General features: G+C 39.0%; 2 protein-coding genes across 2 annotated transcripts in view; both read right to left on the bottom strand.

Moving 5' to 3' along the window:
- tmem184a (transmembrane protein 184a) overlaps positions 1-9,213 on the bottom strand; it is a 34,544-nt gene extending 25,331 nt beyond the window's left edge. The window contains exons 1-3 of the mRNA XM_079564521.1: positions 8,774-9,213; positions 8,353-8,571; positions 2,417-2,582 (exon numbers count right to left, since the gene is read on the bottom strand). Coding sequence (XP_079420647.1) covers positions 2,417-2,582; positions 8,353-8,571 — 385 coding nt within the window. The 5' untranslated portion in view covers positions 8,774-9,213. The remainder of the gene's footprint in view (positions 1-2,416; positions 2,583-8,352; positions 8,572-8,773) is intronic.
- A 2,190-nt stretch (positions 9,214-11,403) lies between these two features.
- psmg3 (proteasome (prosome, macropain) assembly chaperone 3) lies at positions 11,404-13,259 on the bottom strand. The gene is made up of 3 exons (XM_079564907.1): positions 13,132-13,259; positions 12,612-12,840; positions 11,404-11,691 (listed from the first exon to the last, which is right to left on the bottom strand). The coding sequence occupies exons 2-3, from the start codon at positions 12,828-12,830 to the stop codon at positions 11,539-11,541; spliced, it is 372 nt and encodes a 123-aa protein (XP_079421033.1). The 5' UTR covers positions 12,831-12,840; positions 13,132-13,259; the 3' UTR covers positions 11,404-11,538.
- Between the last annotated feature and the right edge of the window lie 732 nt (positions 13,260-13,991).

The following is a 13,991-nucleotide window of genomic DNA, read 5'->3' as shown; positions in this document are numbered from 1 at the left end:
AATGCTGGAAGATAAAAAACCCTTCTTTTACAAGCACACAGTGCTGTAGATTAGTCCTCACTGATCCCAACTCTAGGATTATCCACATTCTCCTTCAAGCATATCTTCATTTAAAAAGGTCAAACTATTCCTTTGGAGAAAACTTGCACTGATAAAAACAATTAGTTCTACATTTTCAGACAATAACTTCATTTGGTCTTTACATTAGGATACTCCTGAGGGCTCTGTGACTTCGCAATCCCACGCTAATCCTTTGTTGCTATTTAAGGAGGGATTAAAAGGAGCTAATGCAGGGGGTGTCCAGTCCAGAGCAGGTTCATTATGTTGTAACACACCGGTGCTCCTCTCGCAGCGCTGCGCCATCAATCAACAGCAAAATTGCCCCAAAGCAAAGGGAAAAATAATCTCCTGCATAATAAAGCGTTTTCAACTCTCCCCTCGCTTTCTTGGAGCATCCGTGTACAGTAAGTTTCCAAGAAGATTAGAAAACTAGATCCATCAATGTGGAGGAGGAAAAACAACTCACTACTCTCTTAAAGCCTAGATCACAGTTTTGATATGTGTTTGATAAGTGTATTCACATGCACCTTTATATTTAAGAGAATCATCTGCTGCTTCTTCGAAAATAAATTTTTAACTACATTCTGATTTGTTAAGCCCCTCTCACTCATTCAGAGCATGGAGAGACTGATCAATATCGGAGTTGATGAGGAAAAGCCTCATTATTTGAGCATAGAGCTGTTTTAGGAAGAATGATACTGTGGCCTCGAGAAAAGTTATGATATCACTTTTTTAATATACTGTACATATATTTCAATATGTAATGGGCCCTATGAGAAGGGATTTGACAGTCTCAGCACAGAGTCAAAGAAATCCTCAAAGCTACTGGTTCTGCTCAATGACATAATGGTCTTCTTTATGAACTTTACTAATCTGTTTCACGGCTCACAGAGACTATATATAAGCTTCACAGGTCGTTGGGAAAGCATCACCCAGGGACACAAAAACTGTAAAGTATAATTAGGCCTTAAGCAATGTAAGACACAGTATGCAAAATCATCAGTGAAGGTGTTAAGTCCTTAGAAACCTAACACCAGAGATGTTGAGGTTTCAGAGCAAGGGAACAATGGCTCTGAAAAAAACTAGTTAGAGCTGGTTTTGCGTCTCCATGTGGGCTGTCATACTTATACGGGTGACCTAAGGAAATGTTACACCACTGTCTGCAACAAAGACAGACGGGTAAGAATGCCTCAAGGGCCATAAAGGTGCAAATGAGATCGGGAGTATCTTAGTCAGAATGTTCTTAGTCGTGCGTAAGGATTCTGTCTCCAACAGACAGGTTTGTTGAAAGAGATCTTCAATAATGGTCTGGTGTGAAATGTGGACTCACGCAACACACTGCCGCACATAGTCAACAAATCCTCCAAAAATCACTGTTCTACAGAGCACTTACATCCAATTTACCACCAACATGTCACTCAAAGAGCCAGCTACATCACCTCCAACCCCCACACATGTCCTGTCAGAAGGTGTTACAGATACCTGCCCATCACGTCTGTCAGACTTAATAGGCAAAATGTTTAAATTCCTGACATTGAACCAAGCTCTGTCTGGACGAGGGCTGTGTAACGCACATTTTATCAATACCAGTACTTTATCGATACCGAATAAAAAAAAAAAAAAACGGTAGTCCCTGGACCAAACAGGCATCAAAACCTGCTTTCTGAACATTTTTTTTTTTCGGGAACCTGCTTTCAATACTGTTTAATGGTACCCAGTCCTACTCTGGACTCAATATAAGTGGTCTTGTTGCTTTTTGACTATTGCTTGCCTCTATTTGCTGCTGATATTGGGATCTCTTTAGTAGAATACAGCGTTTCCAATTTGTTTTGTGGCCATTAATAATTGGCTTGGATTCAGATTTTGAGGAACAAATAATGTTATCTATACGTTGGTGCAGTATTTTAGCACACAGAAGATGGAATAACAAACACACAGCTTGTTTGGTCATGGGCTAAAGTTCAGTATGATTACCTCGTCATCATAAACCCTGAAGTTTATTGATCTGCACACAGATAATGTTCCATGACATATTTGAAAGATAGTTTTAATGAATTACAATAATTAATGGTTGGGACGTAGATCAGCTGGTTTGAATGTGGAACCTATTTCACTCTAACCATATGCTATGAGTTTTTACCGCAATTCAATTCCTCTGTACTTTGAGAAAACACTATCTTACTTTGTCACCTCTTATTAAAGAATCTCTCCATGTTTAAAGCATAATTGGCAACCGAATAATTTTCAAAGTTAAACAAATATAAATATTATCACACCAGATACCCTTGAAACGTGTTAACATTTTGCGTTGCTTTTTTCAAAGGACAAACAGGAGTATAGTAAGTGCACAGCATACCTTCATAGCAGTCGCGCACCGAGTCAAAGTACACATAGTACTGGTCGTTGCTGATGAAGAGGAGGCTGAGCCAGGAGTCGAAGGCATAGATTGGCACGATGAACAGGATGCGGATGATGTATCGCTGCTCGTTAGGGACCGTGTAGGATCGGAGATGTGTGTAGATCTGCCATTGGGAAACAAACAAAAACACAAAGATATAAATTATGACACGAGCAAGCTTTTCTTTACAGATCAATATTGTCAAAACACATTCCTAAATAGAAACACCTTTGTTGATGTATTGCAGCGTGTGTTGTTTTGATATTGATATTCATAGAAAAGAGTGGGTTGTCAAGCTATTGAGAAGTCAAATCAGGGATGTATTTATAGCACGGATTTATCTCACACTGTCTACACTGTCAGTTTGTATGTAGGCAATAAAAAAAGCAATGATCACCTGACTTGAACCTCAGACACAGCGCAGACTTTATGCTTTACAATGTGCACTCTGCTGGGAAGCCATTACCAATACTTTAAATTTCCGATTGAATAGTTGACTCACTAAATGAGGTACAATGTTTCTGTCTTTAAACTCAAGGCAGATTCATTGTATTCCAAGAACGTCTAAGAACGAAATAGTACACCGTTAGTTAAAGCCATGCCAGAGCGGCCAGGGGGGTTAAAATGCAATCCAGGAACCGTACTGTGACATCAAGATCACAATCTAAATTACTTTGACCAAAGTGCACGAGAAACATTGGTTCTCAACTGGGTAGGTCGCAGGGCAAATTTTTGAATGAGGCGTGAGAAACAGGGCCAGTCATCAAATTATTATCATACCAGTTGAGATCAACATTGTTTTCGAGTTATAGGTAGAAAATTTAATCCCAAAACTTTCCCAGCTAAACCACTCCTTTAAAACATAAATTACAAATCTAATCACAGTCATTAAAGCAGTTCCAAGTAACTTGTTTCCCTTAATAAATCCTTTTCGTAGTCCCTCTGGGGGTAATACAAGTGTTAATGGGATGATTGGGGGGTCTTTCATCTCCCCCTGGTGTCTCTGGCCTCTCATCCAGACAGTGACTGAACACCTCAACAAACCTAAGTCTTGGGTGCGCATTCTGTTCATGGACTTGTCTTCCGCATTCAACACAGTGAACATAAACACACTGCTCACACGCTTGACTCATCTCAGGGTAAACTCCACCATTATTCAGTGGCTGAAGGAGTTTCTGTTTACAGCAGACCCCAAAGAGTCAAAGTTAATATGTGATGTCTGACAGTTTAACGCTAAACACAGGTCTGCCTCAAGGGTGCATATTATCCCCCTTGTTATTTTCAATATACACAAATGAAATCAGATATGACACAAACATTTTAACCTTAATCAAGCTGATGACATGGCATTGGTTGCACGTCTCACCAACATTGACTCGGTGGCTCACTATGTAAACTCGACAGCCGAGCTTATGAAATGGTTCCAGGACAGGAACCTTCAACTTAACGTAAATAAGACAAAATAAATGTGCTTTAGCAACCAAAGGAAACTGGGGCCGTCAAATCCACTGTTCTAGCCACTTCAGTTAAACGGACATGATGTAGAGCAAGTGGACTCATTCAAATATCTAGGAACAATTTTGGACAATTCTTTCACAGTTAACGAACATGTTGACTGTGTTTACAAGAAAGCTCAGCAAAGGCTTTTCCTGCTGCGTCAGCTGAGAGGTTTTGAAGTTAGTGAACACATCTTATCAAGGGTTTATCAGTGTTTAATTGAGAGCGTACTGATATTTAACATAGTCTCTTGGTTTGGTCATTTAACTGTCAAAAACAAAGCTAAACTTGGCAGAGTTGTTAAACAGGGCAGTAAAATAACAGGCCAAGAACAAACCAGTTTATCTCAGCATTATAGTAAAGCAGTGCGTCGTGTCTGTATTAAGATCACAGATGACGATAGCCACCTGATTGTCCCATCACTTTGAGCTCCTTCCATCAGGGCAGAGATACAGACTTCCTTGTGCCAAGAAAAATGTGTACAGGAATTCTTTTGTTCCCTTTGCCATCAAGGAGCTGAATAAGTTGTAGGTATTAATGTCGTTCAGCCAGTCTGTTCCTTTTTCCTTTCCTTAATGAAGTGTACCTGCTGCTACTGTGTCTGCAGTGAAGTGATTTTATAATGAACTGATTTTATTATGTACATTGCTGGGCAAATGTATTAGAATGTATGAGCAAGCCAAAGGCAAATGTCTGCCATCATTGTGCATGGTAGACAATAAAGTTTTTTCTATTCTATTTCTATTCTATTCTATTGCAACGTCCCTGCCTCCGGGTCAGAGCCACCAATACACACCAATAGAATCACGAAGAAGAAGCTAACAAGCTAACAGGAAAAGCTAACTGTGGGCTAGCGCCACTTAAAGGAGTATTTACAGCCAAGTTTGAGTGAGAAACACTTCCATTGTGTAATAGGATGTTGGATGGCGTCTAGGGGCATGAGTTACTGATTACTGCTTTAAAACCACTTTTTTTTTCTTCCAAAATTGTGCAGCCACAAAACCTTTTCCTTCTACCACACCTATAACCATTGCCACTACTACCTCATTGCAAACATCATGTATGACAGTACAAGAATTACCTGCAGGACAAAAACTGACAACCAACCATGAGCAAACAAGGTCTATCCACTCTGGGCACTTTACAATTTACAACATAGTCACCTATTGTGGCAGGTGATAGGAACAGCAATACTATGACAACAGCATATAATTGTTTACTCGCCTATAATAAATCTCTAGTAGAGTGTTGGCAGAACATTTTCCTCTTTAAGTTTGTCATTTTGTGTTTCCAGGGGACATTTTGCCTCTCTGTTTAGCCAGTGAGTCTCTTTGCCACATGCAGCTTGATTAAATGGCCATTAGAAAGTCACATTGAAGGGTGATTACACGAAGGTTGGGGGTGTGATGCATTTGGACGTTTCCTCGGTGGAGTGGACTGTAGACAGATGTCCCCTGTTTGCATAACATATCAAAAAACTGTGAGTTTCTTTTAGACGTCATGGCCCAGATGGACACGGAGGCTTTTTGCTAGAATATATAATATAGAGAGGTCCATCAATCAGTGACATAGAAATTGGGATTACTGACAGGTGAACTGGACAGACAAACGATTAACCCCTCCAGATACTAATTTAATAACCAGCATCTCTAACTAGACATACATTTAAAAAAAAGAGAAAAAAAAGAGTGGAAAAAGAGTGGTGCGCACTGAATGGGTGCTGCTGCCGGATGCTCGCTCATCGAACGCAATTTCTCCATCTGTGAGATCAATAAAGTATCATCTCTTATCTTATCTTATTTTAGTTCAGTTTATTTACCGATTCTCAGGTCAATAGGACAATGTTATCTAATTAAGCCATGTTTTTCATCAATGTTTAATCAAAAATAGTATGGTTGACGTACATGTTGTTGCGCTAGATATGAGCAAGTATGCAAATAAATAATGTGGTTGGACAAGTTTCTTGAAGGCTGTGATTTTAGATAAGAAAAGTTGAAGAACGTCAGTGAAACAATAATGGATTTGAACATGTTATTCTCATAGCTTTAAGACTGGACTCTAGGTCAAGACTTGTCAAAAGCTAGAAGTTTGCCGTTTTTGAACAATTGAATAGTGAAAAAAAGATACAACTTTTAAAGATGGTTTTCGCAGGCTACAAAACATGACAGTAAAATATTGAAAGCTTTATGGTTGTATCGAGCCGCATTGGGACTTACACCAAGGGAGAAAAGACGAGACACACTTCACTGATTACCAGCCTGAAAGTATTGGCAACTGCAGCAGAGAGGATCTAAGGTCATTGTCTATCTGTGCTTAGTATTCAGAAAGAGGGTTTAAGAGTCTATAGCAATTCTCGCGAGCCAACTCGAATGAAACCACAGCTTTGCAGCACTCGGACCGTTTTATTCTCCCCGTGTGACTAGAGCCTTCTCCCTGCGGCCCGCTTCACTATTTATTTGTTCAATTAAAATGTCCCGGGTTCAACAAAACAAGGGCTATATTAAAAAGCAAGTATCCAATTTAGTGGATCTCTAAACAGGTATTGCTTTTTCAGATTTAAACGCTGCAATGAAAGAGCAGATCCGTGCGTGTCGTGAGCTACGGCCACATGCGGGGGAACACATTGAGGCTATTGAATAGAGAAACTTAATAACAAGTCAATACGAATTCGGAGTAACATAACGCTTCTCCTAAAACACCATGATCACGACAATGGCTGTGTATAAAGCTGTAAATGTTATCTTAATATCAATTGATTTCCCTGCTGATAATACATTGCACCCCACTGCATTCTCAGCAAATGATAAAGCCGTAATGATAAGCCATTATCCGCACACAGTGGGTAACTCAGCCACACGCGAGAAAACAGTCATTTACAGCAGCCTGGAAGCGTGTCTGAATAAGATGGCTCTGTGTTTCGCTGGTTGCTCTGTGGGCTCAGGCTTTTTGGTTCTACAATTAACTTTATTAAACAAACAGCAAAAAAAACAACAGAAAACTCAAGAGTGTTTTAATGTTGGCTTAGGCCACTTATGAAAGGTGCATAACGCAATTCAGAGAAATTAATATCTGTTTATTAAAGAGCTCACCCTGGCACAGGCGCATGTTGGCCTCTCTTTATTTGTTTATTCCCAATATCATTTTCTCTAACTTATCAAAAGTAATTACAATTTCCAACAATATTATTATTCAGACAACCAGGGGCGCCACCAGAAACAAACATTTCTGGGCCCCTTACACTTTTTTCTGATAAAACTTACATATATACAACATACCCTCTTTGTTAGTCAAAATTGACAAAATACACACATTGAGTGCATGAGGGGCCCTAGCACATTTATGCAAAAAAATAAAAAGGGTCTGCTCTTCTGGGCCCTTAGAATCGTCCTAACCTTGATTCCGGACAAACACTTAAGCCGAAAAGAAACTAAATAAACCTGCAGTGAGAGCCGTACCTGTGTGGTCATGAAGTTATGGAAACCCAGAGATGCCTGTAACACTAACTGGGATACAGTATGTCCCAGTTTGTAATAATCCTTTGTAAATAGAAGAATTAGTTTTCATCCTCTGGCAAAGGAGGTGCAATCTGTCTGTCTCCAACTGTCTCCCATTACACACTCCCATCCTGACAGAATACTGTAGCGCGGTATTATTACAAACAAGAGCCACATGCACTGATTCACTTTGTCAATGTGTTGCTGTGAAGATTGTATGTTTTATATCTTTTACGGTTGTTATAGTCAAAGGAAGTATAGCAAGTCTAAAGGACTCAGGCTAACTGAATGAAAGCACTACAGGCAAAAGTACTGAACACAACAAGCAAAATATACTGCAAATTAGTTGAAAAAAGTGTAGTTTTTAAGATATCTGTCACAACTCCAATCCATATATGGCACAGTGGATCTCCAACAGCAAGAAAGTCTCGGCTTTGATTCCCAGATCATGCAAGGCCTTTCAATGTGAAGTTTGCAGGATCTCAGTGTTTGGGTGAGTTTCTTCTGACTAATACAGCTCATCCCTTTAAAAGAAAACGTGCACAAGATAGCACAGACCAAACCTAGTTCAAGGTCTGAAGATGGATCCCCAGGCGCGGCACTGTGATCACACAGTGCGCTTGACGAGTGGAAAGAAAATGTTCTCTTATCTCTCGTATTGAAGAGGCTTTACCTTTGCCTACACCTTTACCAAACATTACTTGGTTACTTTGATCTTTATATAAAAGTGTATACATTCAGCACATCATATATAATCATTACACATTAATAACTTCAAACAAACATGACGAAAAAGTGTGTGAAAAAAATTAATGAATGTGGAAGCCAAAGAAAATAGTGGTTTCCTGTTTAAGCAACTCTCATGTGATTATAAGTTATGGCATAAGTGGCCTGTCGACTCACCTGGTGGCATGTGATGAGCAGGGCCGTCCACACAAACAGTCCTGAGAGCGCCTGGGCCGCCACCGTGTTCAAGAACATCTGGTCATCAACGGAACCATTCCCTGTCCGGATAATGGTCATATTGGACATGTGCGATGTTTCCGGGATAATAGGGGCATCCAGGTGAACAACTGAATTATTACCCTCTGCTGACTCCACGCCTTCAGAAGAGATGTTCATCTGGGGGAGAGACATAAAACACCACCAAGTCAGAGCACACTTCGACATTTCGGGGGCAAAGGTTATAACATGTTCTCTGAGACGCATTACTGGACACGAGGAGGAGCTAGAAGTGTAATCAAGAATAATGATTATGGTGGATTATTACTTCCAAAAGCTGATGATGCCGGTGTTATTACAGTCAACAGCGGGGCTATCTCACCTTGTGCGCAGAAGAAAGAAGAGGAGAGAGAGGAGGGGGGAGGAATCAGCTTTATCCAGTTAAAGTCTCCACAAAACAGCCCGTGTATAAGCCAACTTTAGAGGATCAAAATCCAGAACGAGAAAGCCATTAACCAAGCGCCGACGATGTATCCATGTTAGCACCTCAGCAGCCGAGCACTTCCTTGTTTGATAGGTATCTTTGTCGAGAGCGAAGTCCACAGGAGGAGCAATAAAAGTGGCTAGAAAAAACAAACTAATGTAAAAACACGCAAACCATTCAGGTGAGTTGAAAAACGTGAAAACGTGTCGACATTGATGAGGACGAAACTTTGTGTAAAGAGGGAAGATTTGCCAATGTCCGTGAGCGGTGAGTTTCTAGAGCAGCACATAAACAGGTTATGCACAGGTGGATTGGTCACGTGGCCTGGGCCGCGTCTGTCGTCATCGTGTTGCCTTTACGTGTCATGGAAATTGGAAAAACGTTTCAAGTTTTAACAGCAAAGCGTGAAGAATAATGCATAATTAAATCATAATAATATGTTTAAAAAAAAAGAAAATAAATCATCATAATAATAGGCTACTAATTAAAAAAATACAAAACAAAATTATGCATATTTCATTCAATAAATATTTATTTTACTTATATTTTATCTACAACGCGAGAACCTACTCAAATAAATGTGATCACAGAAACTACACATTTCTAGATGTTACTTTATGCCAGGGGTAGGCAACGTAAGGCCCGGGGGCCATATCCGGCCCTCCAGCACAGAACCTCTGGCCCCCAGTATGATTTTGAGAAATATCATTATGCAAATAAGGAATCAAATACCTGTTTAAGTACTCTAAAAATGCGAGAAATAGTGTTTTTTATAGTGTATTTTTTAAATGTCTTTGCAGAACATCCCACTTGGTCATATATAATGTAAAACAGTGATTCTCAACTGGTGGGTCGGGACTCAAAAGTGGGTCGCGAGCCTATAGGGAACTTTTTTTCAATATTTTCCATCTGAAACAACATGGAAACACACTGGAGTCTGTTAAAATTAATATTATTGGGTTGTTTTGATCATAATTTCAGTCTTAAAAGCAATGTTCAATAAAAACATGTGTGGTAAATACAATATTTTATAAGATATATGACAAATTACAGTTTTATTTGGGTCGCAGCTTGTTATCAAGGCAATGGCGGGTCTCGGAGCACTGATGTAAAACAACTTGGTGTTTTGGCAATGATGAAAATCGGCCCTTCATGACGCAAACTTGCCATTGATTTGAGGTTAACCTTGAAGCCCTATGACGGATATTTTTTTCTGTTATAGTGGAACAATTTTAGTTTTGTCGTCTTTCACTAGGAAATATTATAAATATTTGTAGAAAACATCTTTGCATCCTTTGACAAAGCATTCTCATCCATTGTGTGACCCTGGGAAGTGACTCAAATGATGAAAAGTGCATATGAACTCATCCCTGTGAACAATTTGGAACCCAGGAATGTGTTAGGAAAGTTAGCCATGAGTTTGGAAACACCTAATAATTTACCCGCTCCCACCTTCATTGTTTGTAAAGCAAAAATCAGGTACAGAGCCTGTAATACATGGTGACTGTTGCAAAATGGGCTGTAAAGGTGAAACTCGTAAAATTAGAATAGGCCTATCGTTCAAAAGTTCATTTATTTCTCTAATTCAACTAAAAATGTGAAAATAATATATGATATAGACTCATTACATGCAAAGTGACATAATAATCAAAATTCTAACAAATGAAGGCTATATCTCACTTAGCATGTAATGAGTGTATATCATATGCATTAGTTTCACAGTTTAAGTTGAATGGCACTTTTTAACAATATTCTAATTTTCTGAGTTTCACCTGTACGTATTTAGTCCGCTAGGGAACCTTTGTGCCACTTGAACCTCACATTGGGTGCACGTGGTGTATTGCCTGGAGCATTGCCCGAGGAGTGGGGACTACTAGGGACCCCTTTCAAGATCTTACAACTGTGCTCAGCCAGGTAAAAGAAAATATTCATGCCTGAAGCAAAATTATGTTGTGATTGTGATACAGGCCTGTAATAAAATCCCCAATTCATATTGCTTAAAATGTAACAAAGTAATTAGAAGTCAAGTTCACACACCTCACCCTTTGTATCACAGCCCTATAGCTGGATCTCAAAGCTGAGTCAAGACAAAGCTAAAAATAGACTCTTAAACGCGATGACCTTTTGATGCCGCGTATTTGTGAAAGCTGCAGTCGATCACAGCCACAGAATGTTAGCGGCTAGATTATAATACATTTAACTCAATTTTTCAATCTGATGGGGCAATTTAAAGTGTTTAAATGCTTATTCCATTCATTTACACAGTCTATTGAAAGCGGAGCGCCATTTATCCCTCTCAGGGAAAAGAGCGTTGCAGTTATTCAAACCAAATCAAGTTGCAAAGGTGACCTGTTCAAGTTATATTGGGGAATATGCTATGAGAATTACAAAAGTAATTCCTGTGATATAGATGGTAAAAAACTCCAGTACAGTACATCATATATTTTACTTGTAAAATAAACACAACAAACACAATGATCTCAGAAGAAATTTGAGGGGAATTATTCCAAAAACAACCAGGTCTCACTTTCTTCTTTATTATTATAAAAAATGTACTGACAAGTATTTATTTATATAAAAGAAATAAAGCTACAACAGTTACCAAAAGATCATAACACCATAGACAGCCCCCACACATCTCCACCGTTCGCTCCATGTTTTTTTTACCACACTTGACAGGTTTTGATCAAGTCTTTACATTGTTGTAAAGACTCTTTTGAGGAATCCTTGAGGGCCAGTCCCAATAATACAGGTCTATTAGCGGCTTCTTGTGAGACGAATGTTGTCAGATTTTTGGCACAGACGTGTGTCATTGGCTGAAAATAGAAGCACAAACAAAGGGAGGTCACTCAGCAGCATTTCATTAAGAGAACAGGAACTGTTTTGTATTATATTGTTATAGTCTCCTGAAGCTTTCAGGAAAGCGTAAGGTTGTGTTCATGTGACATCACATTAACTGAGGTGGAGGGCAACTGAAAATTCCATGATGGTAACCATGGTAACTAGTTTTTGGCTTATACAACTAAGGTAACTAAGGCGATGTTGTCCAGTAGATAGGCCTCTCTGCCATAAAAAAATAAATAAATGTCAGTTTGTGAATCCAATCACAATCAAATATGAGGTGTAACATTTGAGAATTTTTATTTTGTCAAAATATGAGGCGGAGGGCAATGGCTACATTGCCCTCCGCCTCATATTTTGACATCGTAACATTCTAGAGTGTGAACACGACCTATATGTAGTATTTTATTTCACAGTAGGGTTATTAAGGCTCATTCATACTTCACAAGACGCAAGAACTTCTTGTTCTTGCACTCTGAGCTGCAGAACAAAATGAAGTCACTTTTGCCTTGCAACCATGGAAATGTTTTCTAACTGAGGACAGTTCCATGGCAACAAGGCAAAAGTGACTTCATTTTGTTCTGCAGCTCAGAGTGCAAGAACAAGAAGTTCTTGCGTCTTGTGAAGTATGAATGAGCCTTAGTAGCTGCCGTGTAGTTATAAATCTGACCAAAATATAATGAAGGGCATCCATCTGAAAAATGAATATTATAATATATATAGTGAATATTTGTACAATGTGATGACAAATGTGAAATTTGAAAAGTTTCTGTTCCTATATCCTTTCTAGCAATACATCTGTTGAACTCCACTATCCACCCATTCCTCTATGTGAAAGTCTGGGTCATGGTAAAATAATAAAAATACAGCATGTAGGCTCTGTGCAGGTACATACCTCGTCTTTTCCCAGAAGTACTCTGGTAGAGAAGGTTGGAGTGCTGATGTCATTACACCTGGCGTCTGGTGTGACAGATACTAAAGTGCCTATTTTGCCATACTGAGTGACAACAACAAAAATGTGATTACTAAACTCTGTACAAACAACTTGTGTAGAAATTCCATTGATTTCTTTCTGTGTCTGCTTTGATTTGATGATTGGCTCTGTTGTTGACATCGTGGTCCACCTGTAAGAGAAAAAAAAGGGTAGCCAAAGAATTAAAGAATTAATTTTACGGTAATGATGTATTTTCATTCATTTGCTTTTGAGATCATATATATGCATAACGCAATAAAACGGTTTATAACGAACGGACACGTTATGAATTAGCTTGGTTTCACTTTTGTTTTGGTGTCTCCGGTGTCTCTAACGAGATGCTAACACTAGCCGCACATGCTAACATACACCAGCAGTAAAGCAAAGCGTGCAGTTGAAATACTATCGGCAAGATTTATGAGCGTCATCGTGACACGCTTACCCTTCACCGTATGCAGTTTAACTTAAGTCCCTGAACTGCTCCGCTTTTCACAGATCCTCTTTATTCAACACAGCCTCACAGCCACAGTCAGAGCTCACCACGGAAGCAAAACATGCTGGAGGAGCAGGAACTGCGCATGCGCCAAAGAATGCCATCTCATTTGCATGATGTGCAAGTAAATGGACCGCATGTAAAGACAGGTATGATTTTATAATATGTTATTGGCATTATTATGACACTTTCTTATATTTTATTTAAAAAACTACTCAACATAACATGTTTAAATTGCTCAAGCTACAATCTGAACTTTACTTACAGTATCAACAACAGGTGGACTAGCATGTCCTCTTGAAAACGTTGAAACATTGAAACATAAAAAAGGCTGTATTTGAAGTTCTCTCAGAAGTTATCTAAATGTATCCAGTGAGATCTGTTCTTTCAGTTGCAACACTTACAATTGTTTATAGTTTATTTTTATTTTTTATGTTGAATATGAAAGATTTTAGCTTTTACAAGGTATACCTTATTGTCAATATAAGGAAAGCTGTCCTCCCCCTGCATTTGACCCATGATTCAATGTAACCTGTCAAGAAAAGAGCAGAGGGAAGCTGCACCTGGGAACTCATTTCCAGATCTTGAGCTAGATTTGGTCAGGAGCACCTGTGGATTGGTCTGTTGTGTATATTTTGGGTAAATGATGGAAACCAGAGCATAGAGGAGGAAACACACTCAGACACAGTGAAAACAATTGTTTTAATGCTTTGAATTGTCTGCAAACACTTTTTTATCTTTTGCTTTTTTATTTCAAAGGCAAGAACGAGGCGGCAAGAAACAGCTCTTATTCTGAGCTTAAAACAAAA

This window comes from Gobius niger, assembly GCF_951799975.1.
Source record: "Gobius niger genome assembly, chromosome: 10".
Taxonomy (NCBI): Eukaryota; Metazoa; Chordata; class Actinopteri; order Gobiiformes; family Gobiidae; genus Gobius; species Gobius niger.
This window is presented reverse-complemented; position numbering and strand designations above follow the sequence as displayed.